General features: G+C 46.9%; 1 protein-coding gene across 1 annotated transcript in view; it reads left to right on the plus strand.

Annotated features, from left to right (window-relative positions):
- The window catches only part of LOC309326449 (solute carrier family 12 member 3-like), a 37130-nt gene that overhangs the window by 19988 nt on the left and 2242 nt on the right, over positions 1-14900 (plus strand). The window contains exons 12-26 of the mRNA XM_081835191.1: positions 3-110; positions 3334-3457; positions 4552-4653; positions 5814-5969; positions 6866-6965; positions 7974-8085; positions 8196-8324; positions 9580-9686; positions 10356-10438; positions 10761-10814; positions 11307-11411; positions 12158-12269; positions 12471-12557; positions 14279-14414; positions 14705-14772. Of these exons, the coding sequence (XP_081691317.1) occupies positions 3-110; positions 3334-3457; positions 4552-4653; positions 5814-5969; positions 6866-6965; positions 7974-8085; positions 8196-8324; positions 9580-9686; positions 10356-10438; positions 10761-10814; positions 11307-11411; positions 12158-12269; positions 12471-12557; positions 14279-14414; positions 14705-14772 (1583 nt within the window). The remainder of the gene's footprint in view (positions 1-2; positions 111-3333; positions 3458-4551; positions 4654-5813; positions 5970-6865; positions 6966-7973; positions 8086-8195; positions 8325-9579; positions 9687-10355; positions 10439-10760; positions 10815-11306; positions 11412-12157; positions 12270-12470; positions 12558-14278; positions 14415-14704; positions 14773-14900) is intronic.

The raw sequence follows: 14900 nt of genomic DNA on the forward strand, positions 1-14900 counted from the left end.
AGACCATGAGCTTGGTGTCTGCGTTCAGCCCCCTCATCACAGCTGGGATCTTTGCTGCCACCCTCTCCTCAGCTTTGGCCTGCCTCGTCTCTGCCCCCAAGGTCTTCCAGGTAATTTGGGGAAACTGTGTGCGTGTTATACCCAAGCTCTACTTGGAGTTCAAGATGTAAGGAAGGCTGTGGAGGCTGACCCACTTGGCCCCATGGGGCACTGCCCCATCAACTTGTCTGCCCATACCTGCCTTGCCCGTCTTTTTTGTTTACAACTACCCCAGAGGTGACCTTGGCAGTCAACTTCCTTCTAAACCCCACAGAACTCAAATTACAGGAAACCCCCGCATTTACATGCTTTTCGAGCGACTGCGCACATGCACATTGCGCTGAACCCAGAAGTGACCCGCAAACCTCACCGAAAGTGGCAGGAGCAAAAACGGGCAGTTTGTTTTTTTTTTTTTTATAATAATTTTTATTGATTTTACAACATAAAGAAAAAACAAAACAAACATAATGCGACTTCCCCAAACCTCCCCTTCACTGCATCCAAATTTCAAAATTTTTAGCAATTCTTCATCCCATTTTTATATTTAATTCTCTTTAAAAAGAGTTTCTGCTTTATAAATTTCGATTTATAGCTGTAATTCTTAGTGTCCAATCCCCTGACATCTTAACATTCCGAAATTTTACAACAATTTTTAAGATAGATTTTAAATTTTTTCCAGTCCTCCTCCACTGTCTCTTTCTTCTGGTCACGGATTCTGCCGGTCATCTCTGCCAGTCCCATAAATTCAGTCACCTTGGTCTGCCATTCTTCCAGAGTAGGTAATTCTTTAGTCTTCCAATACTTCGCCAAAAGGATTCTTGCTGCTGTTGTTGCGTACATAAAAAAGGTCCTATCTTTCTTTGGTACCAATTGGCCGACCATGCCCAAGAGAAAAGCCTCCGGTTTCTTTACAAATGTCCACTTAAGGATTTTCTTAATTTCATTATAGATCATTTCCCAGTAGGCCTTAATCTTTGGGCAGGTCCACCAAAGGTGATAAAAAGTTCCTTCACATTCATTACACTTCCAGCAATTGTTATTGGGCAAATGATATATCTTTGCAAGCTTGACTGGGGTCATGTACCACCTATAGATCATTTTCATTATGTTCTCTTTCAGGGCACTACATGCCGTAAATTTAATACCTGTGGTCCATAACTGCTCCCAGTCAGCAAACATAATATCATGACCAATATCTTGTGCCCACTTAATCATGGCTGATTTAACCGTTTCATCTTGTGTGTTCCATTTTAGCAGCAGATTATACATTCTAGACAAATTCTTAGTATTGGGTTCTAGCAATTCTGTTTCTAACTTTGACCTCTCCTTCTGAAATCCTAGTTTTCTGTCCTACTTAAAAGTTTCATTAATCTGGTAATAATGTAACCAATCTCGGACTTTAGGTTTCAATTTCTCAAAACTCTGTAGTTTCAACTTTTCACCATCATATTCTATAATTTCACAGTATTTTGGCCAGTCTGTATCCATGTTCAATCTTTTTACCGCCTTAGCTTCCATTGGTGACAGCCACCTGGGGGTTTTACTTTCAAACAAATCTTTATATCGATTCCATACATTATACAATGCTTTCCTAATAATATGATTTTTAAAATTTCTGTGTACCTTTACCTTGTCATACCATAAATATGCATGCCAACCAAAACTATTATCATAACCTTCCAAGTCCAGAATATCTGTATTCTCAAGAAGTAGCCATGGTTTCAGCCAGCAAAAAGCTGCTGCTTCATAGTAAAGTTTTAAGTCCGGCAGGGCAAAGCCCCCTCTATCCTTTACATCAGTCAAAATCTTGAATTTAATTCTGGGTTTTTTGCCCTGCCAGACAAATTTAGATATATCTTTCTGCCACTTCTTGAAACAGTCCATCTTATCTAAAATTTGCAATGTCTGGAACAAAAACAACAATCTCGGCAATACATTCATCTTAATTACAGCAATTCGGCCTAACAAGGAAAGTCTCAATCTTGACCATATATCGAAATCTTTCTTCACTTCAGCCCAGCATTTCTCATAATTATCTTTAAATAGATTCACATTCTTAGATGTTAAGTTCACCCCCAGATATTCAAAAACGGGCAGTTTGCAGGCTTTCTTGATGGCATTTCGCCAGCACTTGTAGTGCCTCGGAACATAAACTCCACTTAAAAATGGGGGGAGGGGTGTTTGCCTGTAATTGACCCTGCCTGTCATCAGCTCTAGCAAAACCTATGGTTTGTTTGTTTCATGAAAAACCAACAAAAAAAACTCAAAACAATTTATGGAAAGATAAAACGAGAAAATCGAATTTGCAGCAGTGCTTTAAAATGTAGAAAAGTTAAAATACTAAAACGGATCAAAGTTATTTCAACTTTCTAAGGGTCTGGGTAGGCTTGTCTCAACAAGAATGTCTGGGTCGGGACGCGGGTGGCGCTGTGGGTTAAACCACTGAGCCTAGGACTTGCTGATCAGAAGGTCGGCGGTTTGAATCCCCACGACTGGGTGAGCTCCCGTTGCTTGGTCCCTGCTCCTGCCAACCTAGCAGTTCAAAAGCACATCAAAAGTGCAAGTAGATAAATAGGTACCACTCCGGTGGGAAGGTAAACGGCTTTTCCGTGTGCTGCTCTGGTTCGCCATAAGCGGCTTAGTCATGCTGGCTACATGACCCGGAAGCTGTACGCCAGCTCCCTTGCCAATAAAGCGAGATGAGCACCGCAACCCCCAGAGTCAGTCACGACTGGACCTAATGGTCAGGGGTCCCTTTACCTTTACCTTTAGGCTTGTCTCAACAAGAATGTTTTTAGCAGATGCCAAAAAGGGAGCTGTGGAGGTCCATGCTTTAATCTCAATAGGCTTTGCTGCCTTCCATCCTGCAGAGCAGGGAGTTGGACTAGAAGACCCTCAGAGTACCCTTCCAGTTTTACAGTTCTATGATAGCATGAGCCTACCGGTCTCAATGGGCACTACCCATTGAGTTTGAAATAGCTGTGAAGATCTCTCCCATTGGACATCTCCCTCCAGTGTGGTGTAGTGGTTAAGAGCGGTGGACTCGTAATCTGGTGAATCGGGTTTGCATCTCCGCTCCTCCACATCCAGCTGCTGGGTGACCTTGGGCTAGTCACACTTCTCTGAAGTTTCTCAGCCCCACTTACCTCACAGAGTGTTTGTTGTGGGGGAGGAAGGGAAAGGAGAATGTTAGCCACTTTGATACTTCTTAGGGTAGCAATAATGTGGGATATCAAATCCAAACTCTTCTTCCTCTTCTCCCTTCTCATTTGTGCTCCTCTCCCCACCCCCCAGTGCCTTTGTGAGGACAATCTCTACCCCCTCATTGGCTTCTTCGCAAAAGGATATGGAAAGAACAATGAGCCGCTGAGGGCCTATGCTCTGACCTTCCTCATAGCTGTTGCCTTCATCCTCATTGGTAAGCGAGACCACCTCCTCTCCCTTGTTTATCAGAGCCGCAATTTCCACCCCCGAAAGCTATTATTTTGTGATTGACACAGTGAGCTTCAGGGCTGAGTGGAGATTCTAACCCTGGTCTCCCAAGTCATTGTACAATATTCTAGCCAGGACACCACCCTGGCATTTGGGTGTCAGGCCAAGGCATTCCAATTTTCCCAGGCTTTGGGTCATTCGTTGAGATCATAGGGTGGTATTCAGCTATGTTGAGTTTTATGCAGAGTGGAGCTCTTGAAATTAATGGACCTCACTCAGCCATGTGTCTTAATTTAAATAGGTCCACACTAACTAAAACTAGCATAGTACCCAAACGGTTGCATGCTTTCTGGCATGTCTCGTGGTGTTCATTTTTTAGTAGGGCGGGGGTACAACAATCCTTTTTATAATTTTAGGGATTTTGCTCCTTCGTTTTTCTTAAATACTTGATTTTTTTCCCCCCTATGGGGGCCATGCTACTTTTGTCAGTCACTTTGTGACTTTTTTGTGTGTTTGGGGTTAAGGAATAAATGGGTGTACGGTGGCACCTCAGGTTACATACGCTTCAGGTTACAGACTCCGCTAACCCAGAAATAGTACCTCGGGTTAAGAACTTTGCTTCAGGATGAGAACAGAAATCGTGCTCCAGCAGCGCAGCAGCAGCAGGAGGCCCCATTAGCTAAAGTGGTGCTTCAGGTTAAGAACAGTTTCAGGTTAAGAACGGACCTCCGGAACGAATTAAGTACTTAACCGGAGGTACCACTGTAATAAATAAAATAATAATAAACAAACAAATAGCACAGACATGAACCTCCCTCTGGAGGTTGTGGGCTCTCCTTCCTTGTGGGGGTTTTAAGCAGAGGTTGGATGGTCATCTGTCATGGCTGCTTTAGCTGAGATTCCTGCATTGCGGGAATGACCCTCAGGGCCCCTCACAATGCTATGATTCTATGAAATTAGCAGCGTTGAGGGCTAGCTGCTTGAGTAGAGCATACAAGAGCACTCCCTCCCATCCCATCCCCTGTTCTGTGCCAGAATACAGTACCTCCTTGTTTACCTTTCCTTTCTTTGCCCCTGCAGCGGATCTGAACACCATCGCCCCCGTCATCTCCAATTTCTTCTTGTGCTCTTATGCCCTCATCAACTTCAGCTGCTTCCATGCCACCATCACCAACTCCCCAGGTAAGGTGGGTGGTGGACAGGTGGGCCGTGTGGGAGGTAGAAATGGTGCGTGTGTGTGTGCGGGGGTAACAAGGCGGGAAAGAGCAAACATGTCCTGCTGGGAAAGACGAATGAGCCAACAGGCTGGGCAACTTGTGCCAGGCAGGAACGGGTTGGTCTGCATTGCGTTCACAGCGAGCTTTTCTCAGATGAGCCACTGCCAGGAAGGCTGGGGTGAGAAGTGAAAGGGGCAGAGGAAGGTCCTGATTTGGGCCACGGCACTCTCCTTAGGCCACACTGCCTCCCCTTCCCCTTCCCCTTCCCATCTGAATCTTCCTGCTTAAACAGCTTGCGGCATTTCCTTCCTGTGCTCCCCTTTCTTCAGAGTGAGGAAAGCAAGCTGGAAAAGAGGTTTGTGTATGCAAGGGTAAGAGAAGTGTGTGTGTGTGTGTGTGTGTGTGTGTGTGTGTGTGTAAAAATGTGTAGAAGTGTGTAAGGTGTGTGTGTTTTTAGCCTTAATAATAATGATAGTAATAATAATAATAATTTATTACTTATACCCCACGCATCTGGCCAGGCCTCCCCAGCCACTCAGGGTGGCTCCCAGCAGGATATTAAAAACACAATAAAACATCAGACATTAAAAACTTCCCTAAACAGGGCTGCCTTCAGATGTCTTCTAAAAGTCAGATAGTTTTTTATTTCCTTGACATCTGGTGGGAGGGCGTTCCACAGGGCGGGCACCAACAAGGCCCTCTGCCTGGTTCCCTGGTTCTCGCAGGGATATTCAGTCCCTGTCCACTTTTCCCAGAGTAAATTTAACCATTAGCAAAGATCTCCTCTCCATATTCTCTTCTGTCTTCTCCATTTTATCCTCACAACAACAACCCTTGTGAGGTAGGTCAGGCAGAGAGAGAGAGAGACCAAATTTAACCCAGTGAACTTCATGGCTGAGTGGAGATTTGAGTGTCTTCTGAGTTCTGCACAAGATTCTGGACCCGCATGGCCAACCAGCAGATGTTTGGAGGGGAATCAGTAGCCTCAAATACTTTGGGGGGGGCCATGTGTGTAGAGTTGTGCTAGGTCAATGACGGGATAAACCAGGGTGACACCTGGGCTCCCTCTCTGCGTGCAATGCCTTTTGATCTCACCTGTGTTCTCCCATCATCACCATCCTCCAGGCTGGAGACCCTCTTTCCGCTACTTCAGCAAATGGACAGCCCTGTTTGGCGCCATTGTCTCCGTGGTCATCATGTTCCTGCTGAATTGGTGGTCAGCCCTCATTGTCATCGGGATCATCGTCATCAGCTTGGCCTACACCACCTACAAGAAACCAGGTGAGGGGAGCCTGGCGTTGGATCTGAGAAGCAAAGGTTGGGGTGGGGGTAGCACGCCCCAGATCTCCACACCTTCCCAGCTTAGTTTATAGAAAGAGCTGTGAGCTTCAGGTCCAAATGTCAAGGAATTCTGGTCAAGGCTTATTTACGAATTCTTCATCATTGTGAGGACTATACCACATTGCGGGTGCTATGCCTCTCCCACTTAAGGCAGCATGTGCCTCGCCAGCGCCAACCACTGGAACCTTATCAGCTGGAGGAGATTTTATTTCTTAAACCAATTCACCAAATCCCAAAGTATCATACCACGTTAAACAGCCATGACTCCTCCCCCCCTGCCTCAGATAGTTTCTTAAGGGTGCCTAGAGTTGCTAAGGGAACTCTCTCAGAGCTACCGTTCCCAGAGTAATTTAATAAAAAATACCTTTATTGTCAATGTACAACCTGTGTACAATGAAATTAAATTTAACAATCAATCCCTCTTCCCTGGGAACTCTGGGAACTGTAGTTCTGTGAGAGAAAGATAGGGGTTTCCTAACAACTCTCATCACCCTTGACAAACTACACTTCCCAGGATCCTTTGGCTTTAGATGTATCATGCAGCTGGGGCCCAATCAGCTGATGGCCAGGGCTTGAATAGCACCATGTGCAACTCCTTTCAAGCTCCTTTCAAGCAGTGTGCTGGCGAGGGCCAATGGGAATTGTAGTCTGAAACTACTGGAGGGTTGGGAAGCCTGGCCAAGGAGGGCAAATAGCCTTATGCTAGGCAAGATAATCTCCCTGTGTCCTGAAGCAGATCGTTCAGTGGGGGATACCCCTCTAGGTCCTTCCAGTATCTGAATCCATCGCAGAAGGTAGGACTAAAGCTCTTATTCATTTCTCTCCCCTGCCCACAGAGGTAAACTGGGGTTCCTCAGTGCAGGCTGGCACCTACAATATGGCCCTGTCAAATGCTGTGAACCTGAATGACGTAGAGGACCACGTCAAGAATTTTCGGTAGGGAGCTACTTTAGTTTATCAAGTGAAGAACAGAAGGCCTGTGAGCCAGATTTCCTTGGTGCTGTTCCCTTTTCTGGGGTGGGGTGGGGTGAGTCAAAGACTGGGGAGGCACAGCACAATCCCGTGCATCGTGTTTACTCGGAAGTAACTCGTACTGTGCTCACTGGAGCTTTCATTTTAGGATTGCAGCCTTCAGCGTAAACTCGGGGTTAAAAATGGTCACACCCACGCCATCCATTTAAAGCACGCTTATACAGTTTTAAACAGCCATGGCTTCCCCCAGAGTAGCCTCCTCCTTGAGAGGTCTGGAGGGTGGCAACATGAGAGCCAGTGTGGTGTAGTGGTTAAGAGCGGTAGTCTCCTAATCTGGGGAACCGGGTTCAATTCCCTGCTCCTCCACATGCAGCTGCTGGGTGACCTTGGGCCAGTCACACTTCTTTGAAGTCTCTCAGCCCCACTCACCTCACAGAGTGTTTGTTGTGGGGGAGGAAGGGAAAGGAGAATGTTAACTGCTTTGAGACTCCTTAAAGGGAGTGAAAGGCGGGATATCAAATCCAAACTCCTCCTCCTCCTCCTCCTTCTGCAGTGGCTCCCCATCTGTGGAATGCTCTCCCCAGGAAAGTTCACCTGGCACCTTCATTATACACCTTTAGGCACAAGGCAAAAATGTTCCTTTTTAACCAGGCCTTTGGCTGATCTGAATTACATCCTATGCCCTTTAAAAATGTTTGGTTTTTTTGGTGGGGGGCTATTGGGTTGTTGTTGTTTTTATTTTTATTATGTATTTTGTGGTTTTATATATCTTGATTTTATTCTGTGAACCACCCTGAGACCCCCCAGGTATAGGGCGGTATATACATTCAATAATCAAATCAAATCTTGGGAACTGCAGTTTGCTAAGGTTAGGAGTTGTTAGCAGTTGTTAGGAGGCATCCCCCCTCACAGAACTACAAATCCTAGTAACCAACTAAGTGGCCCCTAGTTACAGCTCTTTCACCTTCCTAGGCCTCAGTGTTTGGTCCTCTCGGGCCCACCCAGCTTCCGCCCAGCCCTGGTGGACTTTGTCAATGCCTTCACCAAGAAAGTGAGCCTCATGATATGTGGGAACGTGGCTGAGGTGAGTTTACCTGCCCTGAGAGGGCCTTGTGGAAAGAAAAGAGGCTGGGGAAATCTGACGAGCTGAGATACTGCCATTTTTAACAGACTATCTTTTTATTGCACGGTCAGCTGGGTGACTCCTCATGCTTCGAAAACTACAATGAACAACTCCAGTGGCTCAGCACGCGCAAGATCCGCTCTTTTTACAACTTCATCACAACAGGGGACCTGAGAGCTGGAGCCAGGAGCCTCATGCAGGTGTGTGTGGGTGTGTCTTGACATAAAGGGGTCATTTTAACCTTGGGAGTGGGGCAACAAAGGCAGAGGCAGGTCCACACCATAGATTTACAGCGCACATCCAAAGTACACAACTTCCTCCAGAGAATCCTGGGAACTGCAGTACAGTGGTACCTCGGGTTACAAACACCTCGGGTTACAGACTCTTCTAACCTGGAAACAGTACCTCGGGTTAAGAACTTTGTCCCAGGATGAGAACAGAAATCATGCGCCGGCAGTGCAGCGGCAGCAAGAGGCTCCATTAGCTAAGGTGGTACCTCAGGTTAAGAATGGTTTCAGGTTAAGAAAGAATGGACCCCCAGAACAAATTAAGTTCATAATCAGAGGTACCACTGTATGTTAAGGGTGCTGGGAATTGTAGTTGTGGGAGGGGAAAACTACAGATTCTTAGGGGGGGAGGCATTTGCTTAAAATGTGCATCAGATGTGCTTTAAATGTATGGCACAATCTGTCCAGAGATGCTAAAAATCATGAAGGGATGGAGGACATTGATGTGCGTAGTTTGAGAGAGGAGCTCTTAATTCCTCTGTACACATGTGGATACTAGGGTGCTCCCTCGTGCAGCAAGAGGGGCCAGGGAGTTCACCTTCCTGTCCTTCCAATTCCTGCCCCTCATCTAAGTTGGGTGAGAATGAACCAAAAGCCCCAGGTCCAATCTGTGACTCAAACGAGGAACCTTCAGACCTACGTGAGGCTTCCCCTGTGTGGTGAGCTACAGAACTGATCATTGGAACATCTGCCCCCTGCAATTCAGTGTCTGCCCCCTGCAATTCAGTGTCTGCAGGCCCCTGGACAGGCCTTGCCTACCACCAAGACTGATCCTTGGGTCCTCCTGGACCATAAGAAGGTTCCCTGCTTGAGTTCAGTCTTCCTCAAGAAGCAAGGTCTTCCTGAGACCTATTGTGCCATCTGGCTTGGCTTCTGGTCCTGAATTCTGCCTCCTTTCTCAACCCTGGTCCCAGGGGTTTCCCTTTGTCTTTGCCTTCTCTCTGGTTCCAAATATTGGCCTCACTCCTGGTTCTCGGCTCACCTCAGAGATCAGCCCATGAGGCCCTCTGAAAAGGATCTCGAGGAGGAAGAAGGGGCAGGAAGAAAGGCCTCTGCTTGAGATATTGAAGAGCAGTTGCCAGGCATAAGGACATGAGCCCTGCTGGATTTCTGTCCTTAATATGACTACAAGTTAATGGCAGCCCCTGTGCGCTCTCTCTCTCTCTAGGTCTCAGGTCTCGGGCGACTCAAACCCAACACCATGGTCCTGGGCTTCAAGCAGGATTGGCAGACTGACAGTCCACAGAACCTGGAGAACTACGTGGGCATAATACAGTAAGGGCATGGAGGCAACGGGAAGGGGAAGCAGCAGAGGGTTTAGGAGACTGGGCTCAAACGGGTTTCAACAAGACTTACCTGATGCTTAGAGGAATGTGTGTTTGCAAAGCCAGTGGGGTTCTAGTTGTTTTTGAACTCAGTCCATCAGCCCCCAGCCAGCATGGCCAGTGGGGAATGGTCACCTGTTCCACATCATGCCTTGGCTTGCCTGGAGGGAGGGAGGTAATGTCTGTCGAAACCTCTGGCTATTGAGTGGCTGGAATGGAGGCGCCTGCTTTGCCTCTGGCCTTTGCCCCACCATTCATATCTGGCCCCTGGAAGGTTGCCCATGAGGCAGTGCGGCCCTCGGGATGAAAAGCCTTCTCCACTCCTGGTTTCAACCAATTCCAGCAGCAGCAAAGTGTCTTAGTTGGGTAGGCCGAAGTGTATACAAAATGTCTGGCAATGCTTTTCCTTGGGCCAGAGGCCCTGCTTTCTTGAAAGGACTAATTGGGCGGAATACAACTTTGCACATGTTCAGAGGCGCTCTCTTCACAAGATAACCTCATAAAGTAGGGAAAGAACACAGTGACAGCCACGTGCTGTTGAGGATTTCAGGTTCTGTTTGGACGGATGCTGCATATTGATCTCCATGGCTCTCTCTTCTCCCCCTTTCCCCGGCTGCAGCGACACTTTCGATTTCAGCGCTGGAGTGTGCCTAGTCCGGATGCGCGATGGACTGGATGTGTCGCGGAAGGTGAAAGCGCAAGGTGGGTGTGTCCAGGGAAAGGGGGCGGGGCCTGAAAATGCTGGAGGCTGCAAAGCCTCCGTCTAGTTCTGAAAGAAGAGGGTGCTTGAAAGATGGAGCTGTCCTTGGTGGCAAAACGCTCAGTGGCTCTTGTGGTTTCTTCGTTCTTCTCCAAAGCTAGCAGAAGCAAAACAGATTTGGCAGAGCAGTAAATGCTATGTCTAAAGAGAGAAAGAGTGGATGAAATCTCTTAATTTGCAACATTCATTCTGGTGTTGTTGGCTTCTTAAAAAAAAAAACCACACAGCCTCGACTAATCCTCTCTTCATCTCTCTCCCCTATAGTGAACATGGGCTTTGATGACTCGGAAGCAGCGCTGGGCAAAGAGAAGCGGAAGTGTAAGTTGGACGCCTTGAGTGAGGCTGCTCTAAAAAGAAAAAATGTGGTTTAGTAGAATGAGCTAAAGGACTCTTGAGTAGACAAAGCCCTCCCTGGCAGGGGTGCTCTGGCTATATCCCTACTTGGGCTGAATAGGGGTTTGAATGAAGGTGTTCCAGGCCCAAAACTAAGGAGCTTCAAAAATGAGGGCTAGAAGCTTAAAACATACTGTTTAACTGTAAATTTTAATTTGGGTTTCTGATATTTTTATGCTTTAGTGGGTTTTGTTTTTTTACTGTGTGTTTTAATCACGCAGCGCATATTTGAATTGTTGATATCTTAATTATGGATGTTCATATGTTAACAATTGTGCAATTGACCTTTATGCTAGGAAACCACTAAGAAGCCAATTTTGGCACCAAGCCTTAGATTAGTTAATTAACTAATAATGTGGGAGTGCTAGAGGGGAATCGCTGCAAAGGCTCCCCCCATTCATTTACTCTTCTCTGCAGGTGACAGCTATAAAGTAGTCGGCGCTGACTCACACCTGGAAACCTATTTCCAGGGCAACCAGAAGAAGAAAAACATTGACATCTATTGGCTCTTCGATGATGGAGGTACGTATGGTTCCTTCCCAGTTTAGGTTTGCACCTATCATCACCATCATCATCATCATTTCTATACCACCCTTCTTCCAAAGATCACAGGGTGGTGTACAATATTAAAAACACAAAACACATAGCATACTAACAACCAGGGCAACAGCCCCCATGCATAGTTTAAAAGGTCCTAGAACGATTGTTTAATTAATAACATGCGATCCATCATGAGTTTGACCAAACTGCGGGAGGCAGTGGAAGACAGGAGTGCCTGGTGTGCTCTGGTCCATGGGGTCACGAAGAGTCGGACACGACTAAACAACAAACAACAACATACATCTGAGCCCGCCCCAACTCTGGTTTCCTAGCAACGTAATTCCCCCCTCACTGACCGTCTCACAAGGAGAGCCCAAACGGTGCAGTGTGCTCCCTTTCTAGAGGAGCGGAGGACTTGCACCCCATTTCCTTCTGGGGGCAGAGATTTGAGCACCAAGAAAAGGCTACAGGGGGCACACGGCCATTGCTTCTCTTCCTAAATTCGGAATCCATCTTTGTGGGTGGAGGAGCTGTGAACAGAAAGGGAGAGTTGCGTGGTCTGAGACTCAACAAGGTGGAGAGCACTGCCGTTGCAAGTTGGGTGCTACTAGTGGACTTCCATCTGGTTGGCCGCTGGGAGAAGAGGGTTTTGGACCAGATGGGCCTTTGGCCTGATTCCCTGGGGCTTTACTTACATCCTTATGACTTTCTGCTTCCTGCTTCCACAGGGCTCACCCTCCTCATTCCCTACCTCCTCACCCGCCGGAAACGTTGGAGTCATTGCAAAGTCCGGGTCTTCATCAGTGGGCAGATCGCGAATGCTGAAGAGCACAGAGAAGAGTAAGAGGCTGGGATTGGGGGATGGAATAATGAAAACCAAATAAAAATGCTTCTGCTGTAAAGGAGGAGGAGCTGGTGAGCTTCTCATAACTGGGGGGCTGCTCCACAACCTCAGGCAAGGTCCACTGGAAGATAGTTTGCCCTTTGGTGCCGGATTGTCCCAGGCACTACAATTTCTGTCTTTCTCATCCTGATTTGCAGGATCGATCTTTTGTTGACCAAATTCCGCCTGGGATTCACCGAGGTCGTGGTGCTGCCTGAAATAATGTGGAGGCCCGAAGAAACAAGGTAAATGCCCTGGGTCCCCCCTTGTTCTCTGCTCCCTGAGGTCTTGTCTTTGTCCCACAATCCCTCTGCCCCAGCCTCAAACAGACACTCCTGTTCTAACTCAGTAGCCCTCAAAGCTAGTCGCATTTTTTGTGGGGGGGTGGGCAGGCTTTTTCTGCAACTGATCCAATAATAGTGGTGGATTCATACCCATCCACACATCATTCTGCAAAGCTTCCCCAATGCTGTTGCTGGAGGGGCACCTCCCTTGCACTGTAGCCAGCAGACAGGAGAAGAAGAAATTCCAGAACATTTGCAGTATAGTGGTACCTCGGGTTACAGATGCTTCAGGTTACAGCTGCTTCAGGTTACAGACTCCGCTAACCCAGAAATAGTGCTTCAGGTTAAGAACTTTGCTTCAGGATGAGAACAAAAAATTTTCTCTGGCGGCGCGGCGGCAGCAGGAGGCCCCATTAGCTAAAGTGGTGCTTCAGGTTAAGAACAGTTTCAGGTTAAGTACGGAGCTCCAGAACGAATTAAGTACTTACAGACACTTCAGGTTACAGACTCCGCTAACCCAGAAATAGTACCTCGGGTTAAGAACTTTGCTTCAGGATGAGAATAGAAATCGTGCTGCGGCGGCAGTGGAAGGCTCCATTAGCTAAAGTGGTACCCAAGGTTAAGAACAGTTTCAGGTTAAGAACAGACCTCCAGAACGAATTAAGTTCTTAACCCAAGGTAAAGGTAAAGGTAAAGGTAAAGGTAAAGGTAAAGGTAAAGGTAAAGGTAAAGGTAAAGGTAAAGGTAAAGTGACCCCTGACCATTAGGTCCAGTCATGGCGGTACCACTGTATAAAAAAGCTACAGGAAGTTACAGGGTATGCACAGATTGGAAACGAAGCAAGATGTCTGCATGGAAACCTCTGCAGGCGCAAACAGTATTGAAAGTGGGATCATGTGTAACTGCCCCAACAACATAATGAGTACAAATCATTGCGAAAGTGCAATAAAAAAGGAGGCTTGCCTGGAGGGGCATTTAGTGCGAGTTCCTCTTGTTACAATTCTTGCTCCCCAGTGACAGTCTAGCAAGGTTGTGTATTTTGTGAATGATGAGCGCTCCACAAAATGGGTGAGGATGTACACAGCTGTTACTCAAGTTGCCATTTTGAGCTTGGAATTTTCACCCAGGAGAGAAATAGGGCAGAGCGAGAGGATTAGTCATTGTCTACATCTGACGTCACCAGCAGCCCTTAGCTTTGCAGTGAGAAAGAACCTTTTTCTTACTACTGTCCCTAGTTGGGTTGGGACATTTCAGGGTCTTTATGACTTTTTGCCATTTTGTTAAAAAAAGACTCTCACAAATTCAGCCCTTGACTTTCCTATCCCTCTTGACAGTACTGTTTTGGTGAAACACTACAAGCAAGCAAAGGCAGACTGGAAAACAGATGTCTAGACCATTTGTATATCTATATATTTTTAAAGCTGACCTCTGTACATTCATACATTTTGAAAGCAATAGGTTTGGTGCCTCCCTGCTTCCCCCACTTGGGAGTCTGTGCAAAAAGTCTCGAGGTTCCAACCCCAAATTGTTCCATAGGCCTTGATTGTTGTTTCCACTTAAGAATACAGTTCCTTCACGTGGTTTGGGCCCTTCCTCCCGTTTATCCATTTTGCTCTGCTCTGTCTTCCTAACGTTGGCTTGACTTGTTCCCCTTCCCCTCCGCCACCTTCCTACCATGGCAGTCGCAAAGAATTTGAGGACATCATAGCTCCCTTCCGGCTCAACGAAGGCCAGAAAGGCCAGGAAACCGTGGAAGAGATGCAAAAGGATGCACCGTGGAAGGTCACAGACGAAGACCTCCGAGTCTACAAGAAAAAGGTGGGCTTTTTAATGGATTCTGTCCCCAGTGTTTGAGGGTCCTGGTGAAGGGGGTGCCTTAATTCAGTTCGTATTAAAAACCGAACCTACCTAATTCGCGCTTCCTAAAACAATGTGCGATCCAAAACAGAGAGCCGTCCTTCGTAATCCAAAGTGGTGGGAGCTTCCCATTCTGGTTCCAATAGGGCGAAAGAGTCTACTGGGGTTTAAAGGAGCACGAAAGGGGGAAGGGGTGACCAAAATTCACTTTTAACATGTCTCCTCCTCCTTTTCCAACATGGCGTCTTCAGTCTGAACAGCACATGCGTCTACATGAGATACTTCAAGACCACTCTAGGAATGCAGCCCTCATTGTCATGTGAGTCACTTCCCTACTTTCTTCTTCCTCAAACGTTGAGATCCCTGAATGGGGTGGTTTTGCCCCTTTTTGCCCTTGTCCCATGATTCTTGTGCACACACCCCATTGGGTTCCTTCTGATTTCTGAC

The sequence above is a fragment of the Podarcis erhardii genome (assembly GCF_964252035.2).
Source record: "Podarcis erhardii genome assembly, chromosome: 13".
NCBI lineage: Eukaryota > Metazoa > Chordata > Lepidosauria > Squamata > Lacertidae > Podarcis > Podarcis erhardii.